This window comes from Helicoverpa zea, chromosome 3 (assembly GCF_022581195.2).
Source record: "Helicoverpa zea isolate HzStark_Cry1AcR chromosome 3, ilHelZeax1.1, whole genome shotgun sequence".
Lineage (NCBI taxonomy): Eukaryota > Metazoa > Arthropoda > Insecta > Lepidoptera > Noctuidae > Helicoverpa > Helicoverpa zea.
The window spans coordinates 9,027,675-9,042,335 of record NC_061454.1 but is presented as its reverse complement, the minus strand read 5'-3'; the positions used below and the strand labels follow the sequence as shown (position 1 = coordinate 9,042,335).

Genomic DNA, 14,661 nt, shown 5'->3' with positions numbered 1-14,661 from the left:
ATCGTCGGACTAGTGGTTTAACGAGCGAGGTGGAATTAAATGATGTAATGGTATCGCACGTCTTGTAAAGTGCCCCCAAGGACATGAACTTGACTCCAAAAAGATCAAGAAGTGGAAATCACTTCTATTGGTAGAAAAAGACACGCCAGGACTGGATTGGAGTCGCCCCATTCTGTGCAGTATATTATTCGGTCTGAACGGTCTGAACGGCCAAGTTAAAGCGCTCAATGCCTATCGAAGAGAGCGGATCTGTGAGCTACCAGCACGGGGGTTGAATGCGTATGTCTCAATGGTAGCACTTAAGCTGATCATTAATTTTCCGCAGGAACAGTGTCGACGAGAGCATCGAACGCTAAAGAATCCCGGCAGTAACATCCAGTAGTCGGGCGCTGCCATCACCACTCGAATAGACCGATCCCTCAAGAAATCTCAAACCCAATCATACAATATTTTTATCATTGTTCGATCTTCACCCAAAGCTCCAGCAGACCCTGTCACGGATGTGAAATCAACTTTTATAAATTCAGTTTGTATCATTCACTTGAGACTACGAATGAAGTATTATACTATAGCACGACTGATTTCTTATAGTCAGTCCTGCTATCGTCAATCTTCAAGCACCGTATGACGTCAATGGATTTCATGAATGTAATGTCTCGCACGTTTTCCGCACTTAAAGGTGTAAAACTGTGTCACATTGTGTTTCCTGTCCTGTTGTATTTGTATAATATAATAGTACGATTATTTTTAGTCTTAAGAACAGTCTTTAGTCTCCTTTCCATAATGCCTAATAATTCAGAAGATTTTCATTTTTGCTTTCCTACACGTCTGTAGTAACCATCGGTAACACAGTCTTCAGGTAAGGCACATGATGATGATGTCCTCCTAGCCGATTATCGACTACGGCGGCTGTTCTCATGTAAGGAGATTAGCCAACTACGCAGGACATATTATAGTGCACGAGCATTTGCGCAGACACAGGTGCACTCCCTATTCCTTCACTCTCATAGCCCGATGGGACGGCAATCCGACACGACCGGAAAGAGATCAGGCGCAGGACCGACATTTACGTGCTCTCCGATGCACGGGTGTATCAATCACCACCTTCCAGGCTCCGGGCTGCTATGTGAAAGTCTTCTAAAACCCACAAAGCGATTTCGGCCCGACTCGGGAATCGAACCCGAGACCTCGTGCTCAGCAGCCGCACTTGCGACAGCTAGACCAACGAGGCAGTTCGAGGCAGGTAAGGCACATAATGACATTGTGACCGCTATTTTGAAAATCAGAAAATAATGCGTTCGTAATTAGGGTGTGATTGTATAGGTAATTTTTGAAGTGCCTAGTATTAAATGAGTGGTCGACATGATTGTGTGCCGAGGCGGCGCGGCAGGCGTGCCTGTGCTATATTTAAACGGCGAGGGCCGCGGGCCGGTGCGTGGCGGCAGAACACAGGGCCGCCCCACTCCGATCATTCATCGAGAAAACTACTGAAAACTTTCATTGCAGTACGAATGATTAACTGGAAAACGAACATTTTATAGAGTCGTTGGAAAACTCAAATAAACATGAGCGCAATTTATAATACAGCTGTACAAGATGTCTCTATGAGTAATGTTATCGTTAAAACTGGACTCCATCGCATCTGAGTTTCCGAAGTTAGTGTATCATCAGACCGAATGTGTTTACAGAACTACATATATTATGCTGGATTACGGACTAGTAGGGGAGATGTTCCCAAAACGGGTAAGCTAACGAAAGATGTTAAATAAAATAACCAAGAACATTACATGCGACTTGTATTTGTACTCATAAGGTTGTTTATATAATAAACTTTGGAAAACATACGACAGTCTTAGTAATCTTCTTCAATATTCTGAAAAAAATCAAAAAAACTAAACCCCTTCGAAATACCCGCTTTGCCCTAGTGGGGGTCCTAAAACGGGTAACGCCTTTGGGCAAAGCAGGTAATGAATGAATATATGTGATAAATGAATTTAAAAACATTTAAAAAAATATCTTAGCCTCCTATTATCCAGGAAATCTTTATTGTTAATTAGTCTCCTTAAATATGTTAAACAGTTCTCTTATTTTGATCAGTCTAGATTACTCTTTTACGTCATTAAATGTTACATTTGAAATTATAATGCTACCAACAGATAATTTTGTTTAAAATCAAAGAAAAAATATTTAAATTTCTTTTTCACGCTGTTCCTGTTCTTCTTCAGCTCTCTGTGGCTTTCTTTGTCTTCGATTAGCTTTCAGTGGGATCAATTGAGGAAGTGCCCCTTATTTTATTGGTGTTACATGATGATCCTCAGGTTGAAGAAGGATTGTAGTTTGTGATGGAGTCTTGCATGGTGTTATAAAATCCTTAAGAATTTGTGTTTCTGCCGTTATAGTCTTGCATGGTGTTGAAAGTTCTTCAATATACTGGCCTACTGGTGTTGGAGTATGAGGTGGACTCCAGGGCAAATCGGATAGTCACCCGTTATGCCCCTACCCGTTTTGCCCAAAAGCACGTTTTAAATTTCAACTACCTTAACCATAAAATAGTAAACAAGGAGACCACTAATTATTCACAATTAATAAGCATATAACATGCAAAATGATAATACAAAACTACGAAAACCATATCTTACACCATATTTGAGTAGTTAGCACTAGCATAATTCGATTTTTTTTAATAAGTTCAGCAGAAAACTTTTTTTACGTCTTACCTCGAACACGCTCGCTCCAGGTGCGCGAGCCGACTGACCGTGATCGGCAGGGGGGTAGTGTGCCACTCTACACTCACAGGTTCACACTAAGATCTATAATATTCGAATGGCAAGGCCTACCCGTTTTAGGAGGGGTACCCGTTTTAGGAACATCTCCCCTATTTTTCTAGTGAATTCAATTTAGAATTTAAACCGTACCAATTTGCAATGTTAACAGATGTAAAGCATTGCTCTAAGATTGAGAAAGAGTAATTATTTTTTAATGAGAAATTCTTATTTCATAACTCTGAGTTCATCATTTTAATTTTATGAATGACAAATCGTATGCAGAGGACGAGTTACGGTATGCCGTCAGAAAATATATGACGTTATTTCACACTCGACATCCAACACTCGTTAACGTTAACTAAGCCCAACTTTGGACTTGCATCAGCGGTTAAATTATGCCACAAATTGATAGTGATTATTATCTGTCACTTGGCACAAAATGAATGAACGACACACGAACGCGCGTTACACGTGATGTGGATATTGATAGGTGCATGCGTAATTGGAATCTCTAAATAAGAAACAAAACCATATAAGTCCACGAACAACTTCTCACACTCCGTTTCTTTTATCGCGTGTATTTTAATGCCATACCTGCATACTTCCCAGCTAGTTTACTGCTAGGTATGTTTAGTAACAATTTATAATTCAGACGGGGCGTGTTGTTTACACTGATATTATTTTCCAACTGCAAACATTGCGCAAGCCAAAGGGCTTCCTTCCTAGTTCACGCTTCTACAATCTGGGTCATGAGGCGAACACCGCGTTATAATACGTACACAACAAATAGTTATGAAATAAATTTATTACAAGTAACTAAACAAGTGGCGTCTCGGGCTAACCCGGATTCAAGAGTTTATTTTCGGATTAAAACAATAGCTTTGTATACTATCATCAGATTAACAATAATGTATTCTTTAGTAACGGACGGATCTACCTAGCTAAGAATGCCATGGCCATGTAAACGTAATGTATTTTCGTCTGAATTCCAATAGTTTGGCAATGAAAGAAATGAGAAAATACTGACCGCCATCAGCGTAGGTTTCTGAGCCGTAGCCGTCTTGGAGTCCATTGGCCCAGGTGCCCTCGTACTTGGCGTTGCTGATGGTGCTCTGGCGCACGCCGTAGCGGCCCTTGTAGCCCTGCGTCCACTCGCCGCGGTACAGCCAGCGGTCGCGCGTCTCCACGCCCAGTCCATGCCGCTTGCCATTCTGCCATTGACCTTCGAATGAGCTGCCGCTGTAAAGTCAAATTTATTATTTTAATAACAATATCATAAAGGATGCCAAAATGTATTAAGAATATTTGATTTAATATCTTTAAGCGTATTATCCCAATTATTAAATTCTACATAATATATTTGACATTCTGCTGCAATTAATTTCCACATTTTTAGCGTAATTATGGAAAGCGTGTTCTCATCTACACATATAATAAGGACGAAACATCTTTTTGTTTGTTTGTATCCTAAAAGATCCAAAACGTCTGAACCGATTGAAAAACTCTTTGACTGTTGGGAAACTACATTATCCCCACGTAACATAGGCTACATTTAACATAGGTAGGAGCAGCAGTTCCCACGGGACGCAAGTGAAACCGCGGGGAAACAGCTAGTACCTACTTACAGACTATAACGATTCTGATTCAGTTCACTGGTATTCTTTCAATGTAAAACTGACCTCATTTATTTCTGTCGTGTTTGTAACCTTTGCTGCAGGAATTTCATTTCGAATTCTCGGTTAATTAATTTATCTTTAAAACGACTTTAATTAAAAACTATTGTGATTATTTTTCCGACCCAAATATCGACCAATAGAATTGCACCATTCGACGTCACGTGGTACAACCTACATGGTATTATACTGTGAATATTTTCTCTGGTCGTTGCTACGTCAAACTGACAGGTTGTGGCCGACATTTGGGACGGAAAAATAATCTCCCGAATACCACACGAGCTTCATAATTATCTGGCATTTCCCTCAAGGTTCCCTGCAAACAAATAAAGTCGTCAAGTTTTTCAGGAAAAATCACTCGCGCTTCGCGCTCGTTATGTTTTAACCTGAAAAACTTGACTCCTTCATTTGTTTGCAACGAACCTATCGGAAAATACCCGATAATTTTGAAGCTCTTGTGGTATTATAAGTGAAAAATAGTTGCCACGCTTATGTAATAAAAATGCAGTCGTAATAATGTCCTCGATTAAAAAAAAAAACATTATACGTATCACTGCAATAACTTAAGTCAGAGATGTCGTGTTCAATTCTGTAAATTAATTAATAATAATTCAATAAATTAATCGTAATTGTCTCAAGTTAATTTCAAGTTAAACTTTAGTTATTCATAAGCGATGTAGTCGTCTAGAAAAATAATAACAAAATACATCGTAGCGTTATAATAACGCGTAGACACTGCGTAGCCAAGTTGCGCAATATTACGTAGTAGAGGTCAAAATTCGTAGACTTGGCGTAGCACGATGCTCGTAGCCTGGCTACATGTTTTTTCAATTAACTGGATGGAAGTTAAAGTATAAGGAATGTTTAATATTCATACTTTTTAGACGACTTGCAATATGGATAGTGGACATTAATGCCTTATATTTTAGCATGATTCATAGACGCCACGTAGGCATTAGCAGTACTTTATCAGCTAGAAACTTTGGTAGCTAGGTTCTGAACACATTTAAAAGTACAGTCGTAACATACCATTACATGATACATTAGTTAGTTGTGTTTAATGTTGGCAAAATACCTTGTGCGGCTTTCTAGAAGCTAGGCGTGGCATATCTGCATGAGCTTATGTATCTGATGTCACTGACTCATCCTCTAAACCGAAACACAGCTATACAGCTTCGAAACAGAAATAGGTATGGTTGTAGTACTTCTACGGATAAACTGTAATATCGGTGCGGGTCGGCGAGCAACACTCTGTGAGGTCAGCCGGTGAGAGAAACACATTTACCTAGTATCGTCCAATGAGTCGTCCTCGCCGTTGTCAAATACTAACAATAGAACAAATCTTTTCCCGGTGAAAGACAAACCGATCTGGCTGCCAAAGCTATTTTTTTATAGAATTAAAAGTTGGTAGCAATTATTTGACCAGAGACTAAGAATCATTGACTTATTCATGAGTTTCTCAGCTATACATAGTCGATTACAACATTGCAGCACCATCGACACGTGTCAGTGGTTCTGAAATTCCTTTTAGTTTTTATTAGTTGCGGTAAGATAATGGATTGGTCTGTTATGCACATGAGTACGGTCGGAACAACTCGAGCCTAACCTCTATTTATATCGCACGCTACACGTACGTTCTGCGGTAACGTAACTGAATATTACAAGTAAAACCAACAGACTTCACTGTAAAGAGAATTGACCTTGAGCTCACAAACGAGGGCCGGTCGCTAAACCTGTGAACATTTCCAATCGCAGCTTTAACTATAATGCTCGCAGCCAATATTTTATGGAAAAATATAAGATTAACATGCCTAAAATTATGGATGAACTGCTCGGGTCCCCGTAGAACAAAATGTGACAGTTCGACAACTACTTAGATATCGATTGTATCAACCCACGTACTTCAGTGTCAGAGTGAGAAATACATATCATAAAGTACGAGGCATTACAGGTCAGGCAACTGAAAGTAAAATTAGTAAACAGTGTTAGCTTTGCGGCGCAAATCTACGTAGCTTCGCGGAGCTTATTAGCATGCGTTTTTTATTTATGCAGAGCACGGCTACGAATACGTAGTACCTACTTAATTAGAATGAGTAGGTACACAGCTCCACCCGAATTATTCTTTAAAATACGCTGCCAGTAGTTAGATTTTGTAAAGCTTTGTTCGAATAAAATAACAAGTTTGGATCAAAAACGTAATAACCTTTGATCATCATGAAACTAGTTAATCCTTGACCTCTTCCATAGAAAAGTTATTAGTAATTATGAGTCAGTAACTTTCCGTTATTTTCAGGAAAGGCATGTGCGGCTTTTCTTTTGCAAATTATATCTGAAAATGAGAAACTACGTATACAGGTGATTACGTATATAATAACATTGTTTGTAGAGTGGCACGTGCAAGGCGAGTATCCTGATGATATTTTAGTATTTGGCCATTATTTTATAAACATTTGTTTCAGAAAAGGATTACATTATTATTTACTTGTGTAGGTATAAAGTATAAACTAAAAACATATAGCGCCGATTGTGTTAATTAGGTAATCATCTGTAATCATCTCTGGACTTTCCATGGCTGATGGTGATGAATTACATACTCAATGACTAATTTAGCATATATAAATAAATAAATAATAAATAAATAAATAATGTCGGGACACCTTTTCACACACGGTCGGTTAGCCCCACGCTAAGTTATTAATTAACTTGTGTTATGGGTGCTAACACAACTGATAAACTACATATAGCTACATTTATACATATTTATAACACCCAGACCACGACCAACAAGCATGCTCATCACACAAATGTCGATCGAACCGGGAATCGAACCCGGGACCTCAGATTCGGCAGTCCGGCTTGGTGACCTTTGCGCCACAGAGGTCGTCAAATATATGTAAGATATTACATACCCCACCAAATCTAAATGACTCTACTTTGCCACAAATGCCCATATAAAATAATAACCGGTGTTTTATACGTAATGAAATACAAATGTAATTTTGCCAATTGGATGAAACAGGAGTGTAGTAGGCAATATTTTTACGTAATTAACTGCGAGGAAGGTGATAGGCCTGTAATGGCGAGAGTTCATCAAAACTGTTCAGGCACATTTGTTCGTTGATGTGATCGCACAAAGGTTGTAATTTCGCGAACATTTTAGAAATAATTGCACGAAATTGTTACTGTTTGCTGGAGTGGGTAGAGCAGAATAAACATTTGTGAGCACCACAGTGTTGCACAACGGTGGAATCTCGCCTTAAAGGTAAGTGGAATAACAATTAATGTAGGTGCCGCATATTCATTGACTATCAGGGACAAAACTAACAACCTGTTAAATACTGATACAACAGATAGTAAGAACGAGCACATTTACAAGGAGATATTGTATACTCTTACCAAGATTCGCTGCGCGAGGTATACGTGCTTTATTATTTTGGTGCGAATTGACGTTATTCTTTAATCCTAACATAAAATTCAGCATAACCTTCATTAAGTTTAATATCCCATCGTTATACCTACTAAGAAACATTAAAGCACATCACCTCATTGCAATGAGCGTTTAGAAATATTATTCTACTGTTGGCTGTTAAACATTTGTTCCGGCTTATCGTTGAAATGGCTGGACTAATGATGACCGGACTTTCAAAGATATAACAAGGAGTAATTTTTGACTGTGCCCTTTGGGCACGGGTGAAACTGCGGAGAACAGATGGAAGGTTTTAGGATAAGTGGTCATATTACGACCAGAAAATGTCATATTGCTGTGAAAATATTTTCCTATTGGACCACCGGGACTTTTATTTGTTTGTGGTGGCCATTTGTTCATTAAAAATTCAAAGCACTCTTGTTTAAATACTTATATTTACATAAGCATAATAAATAAGAACGCTTATTCAGGCTTCGTGACTGCTCCACGTTGCCTCGTTAGTGTTCGAAAAATTGCAAAATAAAGTTATTACTTAGAATTTTCATTACCCACGTACTTTCATAACTCATGTCATGAATTAATGAAAAGTTTTTTAAAATATTCATTGCATAGATGTTGAAATGCTTACATTTATTATTCAAATTAGCTACGACTATTACCTACCACTCGTGAGGCCTTTCTAACAGTTAAACTTATTCCATATTATTTGTTCCAATCAGGAATTAATTATCTTTCATTTAGAAAAGGTAAACGATGAGAACAATGATCTCGGAAATGTATGACTAACTCTATTATTGATGATGATATGATTCGAAAGAACATTAAAAGAACCCATTTATTCTAGCAATGATTTATGGATGATTGGTTGCAATTAGCAAACGAGATATTAAAACAAGACAGAAATAGAATTTTAAATATTAAATATGTTTAATATTTTTAATATCAAACATAACTTATTTTATAACATTACTATAGCTTCTGCAAGACTCTGTGAAACTTATTCCACGCCTCAAAAAAGAATAGCGGTCCTTAATAACTTGATTATCCAACATTGTAAGATTTTTCAAATTTTAACAGTACCTTCTGACAAATCCAAACAAAGAATCAAATTGTAACTCATGCATCTTATTCTTTCTTTCTCCTGCCCTGTTCCCAAATATTACTTGGGGTCGGCGCAATATGTCATTTTCTTCCATTTTCCCCTGTCACTCGTCATACTGACACTCACTCCCTTCCTATTCATATCATCTTTCAGGCAATCCATCCATCTTTTCTTAGGTCTTCCTCTTCCTCTCCATCCATCTACATTCATACTTAGCACACACTTTGTTGCATGCGTATCATCCCTCCTCATTACATGTCCATACCACGACAATCTTCTACTTCTCATCTTTTCTGTAACTGGCGCTACTTTCAGACTTCCTCTAATGTAATCATTCCTCACTTTATCCATTCTTGTAACACCACACATCCATCTCAGCATTCTCATTTCTGTTACATGCACTCTCTTCTCGTCCGTCTTTTTCAATGCCCAACACTCCGATCCATACAGGACGACAGGTCTAATGACGGATTTGTAAATTTTGCCCTTCAGTTTGAGGGGCATCCGCGGGTCACAAATAGCGCTAGTTACCTGTCGCCACTTCATCCATCCAGTATTGATCCGATGCGTAACGTCCCTGTTCACCTCACCGTCACTTTGGACGAGTGAACCAAGGTACCGGAAGTCGGAGCAAACTGGTAGGGGCATGCCGGCTAGGGTTATGGTCATGGGTCCCGAAATACCGCCAAAATCACAATGAAGGTATTCGGTTTTACTCCTGCTCACCTTTAAACCCACTGTCTCATGCATCTTATACATAACTTATATTTCTCGTTAATCTGTATCTCGTGATTCCACTCTTCTTTAAGCTTCCTCTGAGTTCTTCATATGGCGTTCATATTCATAGCGTTATGTAAATTAATTGCTCACATGTCCTAGTTTTCCGCGACCAGAATTCTCTGAAACGAATGTATCTTGTCTCTTTGGTTGAAATTATTTCTGTTGAAACTATACCGAGGTACACTTATAAGTTAAAATTATGCTTTATCTAGGTTTGACGCCATCAAGGGTAAAAAAATACGAAAATATTAATGATACTGAAGGGAAGACCAACTTCACTTTGCAGTGGAAAAACTGTTATTCTCTTAAATCGATCCAAGTAGAACTCGGTAATAACCGCAAAAACTGAAACTGTTTTCCTATATATATTTTGTGCGATAGAGTACGATTCTAGGTTACTGGGAGTATATGTATAGCACTACAGATTTTGATCTGGCAGCACCAAATTGGCCTTATTAATATTAATTATTTGCGACCCAAATATGTTAAGGTAGAAAAATCCACTTTTTTCAACATAACTTGTTTTAATTTCATCACTCTTTGTGTAACTTCGGGACTTTTCAAGGTGTATCGAAAGGGAAAATGATTAACCTGAATGTTTAATATGAATAAGAAAGACTTACGTAAGAGGGCGATTTGAATAAGGCCAATGTTTTGTTCGGAGCCTTTTGTTTACTTACATTTAGGCAAGAGTTGAGAAAATAACTTTTATGGTATTACATTGGGCAATAAATAACAGGCGTAATTCAGTTACAATGCATAATTTATTAAAATAACTAGTTTCTGCCAGCGGTTTCACCCGCATCCCGTGGGAACCTCTGCACGAACCCGGATAAAAAGTATAGCCTTCCTCGATAAATGGGCTATCTAACACCGAAAGAATTGTTCAAATCGGACCAGTAGTTTCTGAGATTAGCGCGTTCAAACAAACAAACAAACAAACAAACTCTTCAGCTTTATAATTTGATTTAGACATATATGGTGTATGTGATCGTCTACGACTGAAAGATATGCTATAAAATGTTCATTGTTCATCACGTCTCATCAATCTATACATATAATAAATCTGTAGAAAAGTAATTTTTGTACATTGAAGAAATTGACAAAAAAAATAGCCAGCATGTTAAAGGATAACTAACAGAACCCATTTCCATCATTTTTGTAATTTTTGTCTGTTTGTCTGTTTGTCTGTTTGTCTGTTTGTCTGTTTATCTGTTTGTTTGTTCGGGATTCACGTAAAATCTACGAATTAAATGCAGACAATGCTTATATACAAAAATTCTACGTAACTTGGGGTATTATTTAGTTTTTGTTTCATCGAAATCGATTCACTCTATCAAAAGATATGATTAATTTTGTGAGTTCAACATGTAAAATATTACGACACGCAATCTATTTGTCAAAACTGTACATTTGAATGTTGTACTTATATTAGTTGATCGGCCTATTATTAATCTTTACACAGAAAATCACACCTTTATAAGTAACTTCGGAAGAAAAAAAAAAAGAAAATTTTGTTTAGCCAAGGTTAAAGTAGCTCCATCTGTGGTAAATAAAATACATCATCAATTTGTCAAAGGAGCGAGGTGGTAAATGACAATATTACCATACATTCTTTATAGAGGATTATTATTTCAACAGATGGAGTTGTGTATTTTCCGTAATTCACCATATTTTAACACGAAGTGTAATTTTTCGATAGACATTTCAATTGTGTTTGTCAGTTTGCCGTGCCACATCAAAATCCAACTATAATTATTACCTTGATGAAAGGAAAATTAATAGTTCTCGGCCAAATTTAAAACGGTGCCATCTAAATTATTTTTTGAACATTATGTCAAAAATGATGACTTTAGTGGAACAATTACTTATCATTTAAAGTTACAGATGGAGTTCATATCAGGATTTTTTCATAAACATAGTTTAGCCTATCTTCCACTAATGTGGTGGCCTTAAAACAAATTACTTTGAGTGAGTAGTATTAAGTAGACCTTAATTATTTTTTCTGATGCAAAATATGTAAAATTAATCCTAGAAGAAATGAGGATCTATCTCTCGCAGGCGCTGCTAAGCGTGAGGTAGGTAATGTAGGATTCTGTAGCTTTAAAAACAAGCCCAGATACAAAGTGCAGATAAGAAATGGGAGCTTTCTCGATTTAATACCATACACACGTAAAATGCTTTATGCGTCTGAAAACGTACAAATTACGCGCCGCATACCAGAGACAAGTTTACTTTCAACTTCTGATCGCAAATACACTGTTCACGATTACGAACAGTCTCAGTAAGACCCGAGCCAAGTCTAAAAAAACACCTTTTATATAAAACTACGTTTGATGTCATTTAATCACAAAGACAGAATTGTTCTCTGTTGCAAATCCTATCCACCTATATCCTATCCTAATCCAGAATGCATTGCAGGTGTGCATTGCACAAAAACCAATGGTATCCTATTCGAGAAGTCAAAAGACTTGAACTGCTAACGTCAGCTTCTGCGCTAAGCAAGTGTTCTTAATAGTACCATCAGAATTACATTCATCGTTGAATGAGGTGATTAAATTTTCAGAAACCACAATAACAGTAGGAGCCAAAGCGTATGATCGCTTCATAGAGCTCTGATTGGCCCCAGATGACCAAGTCAGGTCTGATTTGTTTGTTCATCAGATCTTTGACAGTGTTTCGGTGGATACTTACTGTAGTCCTGTTTACGTGTGACACAAAATATGGTATATAAACGTCCTCCGCAATAGCGACATTTTCCCGGTGTGCGGTAGTGACGCACAGTATACAACACTTATGTTTCTTTTGATTTGCTGGCTCCACCAAGAAATGGCAAATTGCGAGCGTACATTTTGAAAATCTTGGCAAAACTGCAGGTTTCAAGTACGAACACATGAAGTGGACTCGCACAGATACGTACATTTTGCCTATTCGTGAACTAATGCAAACATTTCGGTGGAGTCCCGGCTTAGGCCACCACATTAGGCGTGCGCGATCCTCGGGCGTGTGAGTAGCGCGGGCGCCGCGCGTGCGTCGCGAGCGCGTTGCGTGACCGTCGTGTTTTGCTGCCCTGCGGCATTTGCAGCGCGCTCGCGGCTTGCACGCGCCGCTCTCCTTGACGTTTAACTGCTAAGGCGTTTAGCGGGCGGCGGGGATAACGGGCGAAGGGGTAAGAACGCAACTCGAGCGCCGCGTGCTCGCCGCGAGCGCGTCGCTTGCACTCTTCACACAGGCCGCAGGGCAGCAAAACGCGACGTTCACGCAGCGCGCTCGCGACGCCCGCGCTACTCACACGCCCGAGGATCACGCACGCCTAATGTGGGGTCTGCCTTATCATAGTGAGTAAGTGCACAGAAAATCCCCGTCATACAAGTGTTTCTCCCCAGTAGTGAAACTATCCTACCCTATGCGCCTGCTGATGATGATGACTCATTTTATCATCCATCCAGCTATTCCCCAACTATGTTGGTGTTGGCTTCCAGTCACCGAATCTGTTTGAGTACCAATATTTTGCTTGGAGCGACTACCTATCTACCTATCTTCAATCCAGTCAACTACACAAGACGATATCCATGGTAAGACTGACAGACTTTCTGGCTTCTGATTAGTCGCAGCAGCTGCAGAAAATGTACAAATGACAGCTTTGTCAGACTCAAAGCATATAGACATAGATTATAGCTGTTTCCTGTGAAAATTACTTACGCACCATACGTAATAATTTTCCAAATTGGCTGACTAGATCCAGAGATATTCACAACGTCACAAACTTTACTTCTTTTGTTTAGATAAATGGTCACATCCACAACACAACCTTGATCAATGAATCTATGCGACTGCTAAGTGCTAATCCTAATTATACTGTCACGTGAAAGAATGCACCTACGGGATAAGTAGTATTTTGACTATTCTATATTGCCCACGCAGACGAAGTTGCGGGCAACAGCTAGTTTTGAAATATGTACCTAATTTGTGGTATGTTGGTTCCTAAGTTTACGTTCCCGGAAAATCTAGACAATCTTGATAATAACATAAATAACAAAATTACTACCCAAACTTAATATAATGTTAATTTTATTTGTAAGTATATTTTCTTTACACCGTGATGTTTAAAATGTTTTCTTGAGCTCAAATCTCGGTACGTTATTTCATTGACGTAGCAATATGTACTGAATTACTCACGCTTGATGTATGTGTGTGTGTATAGACACATATTTTACGTTGTAAACTACTGAATTGAACAATGAACCAGCGATTGGGCCAATAAAACATAGTTTATCGTTTGATTTGTATGACGTCATCGCGTGCTCGCTACACACAAAGATGAAAGAAAATTGTAGGAAAATCGTTCACTGTTTTCCGAAATCTTAGAAGTGACGGCAAGGTAGACATCTATTGCTTCCTCTACCTAGTTTAATATATTATGGAAGGTACATTTACTGACTCACAATGTGAAAAAAGCAACGGTTCGCAAGACCATTTATTGGGCAGAGTTCCAAACTCGGGATATAACTGAAGATGCTCTAACAGAAAACCTTAGTGCCCGACTTTAAGAGCATTCCAATTAATTTAATTAAGTTCTCCTATCCCAAATACTAGAATTTCTCGCATGCGACTACCGAAACTATTTAGTATGCCGTAATCATACTAGCTTTTCCCACAAGGGTTTCCTGCACAGTGTGTTAATTTATAAATAAGATGTCAACATCATCAACAATAGAACACCCTGGCCGTTGATTTTGTATTTCCAGATATTATCCTCAACAGAATAATTGTGATCTGTATGTAAAAAGCATTTAAAATTTAGTTCATCGATTGGCCCATTTGTAGCTTTTCATTCAAAATGACAAAATTCATTGAAAAAAATCTTAGTTAGCCTTATAATAAACGGTGTGCTCTATCTTATTTCAACATCAC

At 38.3% G+C, this 14,661-nt stretch overlaps 1 protein-coding gene across 2 annotated transcripts in view; it reads right to left on the bottom strand.

Annotated features, from left to right (window-relative positions):
* Nucleotides 1-14,661, bottom strand: part of LOC124645856 (junctophilin-1) — a 28,556-nt gene that overhangs the window by 9,151 nt on the left and 4,744 nt on the right. For both annotated transcript variants that reach the window (XM_047185801.1, XM_047185800.1), the window contains exon 2: nt 3,793-4,004. In XM_047185801.1, coding sequence (XP_047041757.1) covers nt 3,793-4,004 — 212 coding nt within the window. The remainder of the gene's footprint in view (nt 1-3,792; nt 4,005-14,661) is intronic.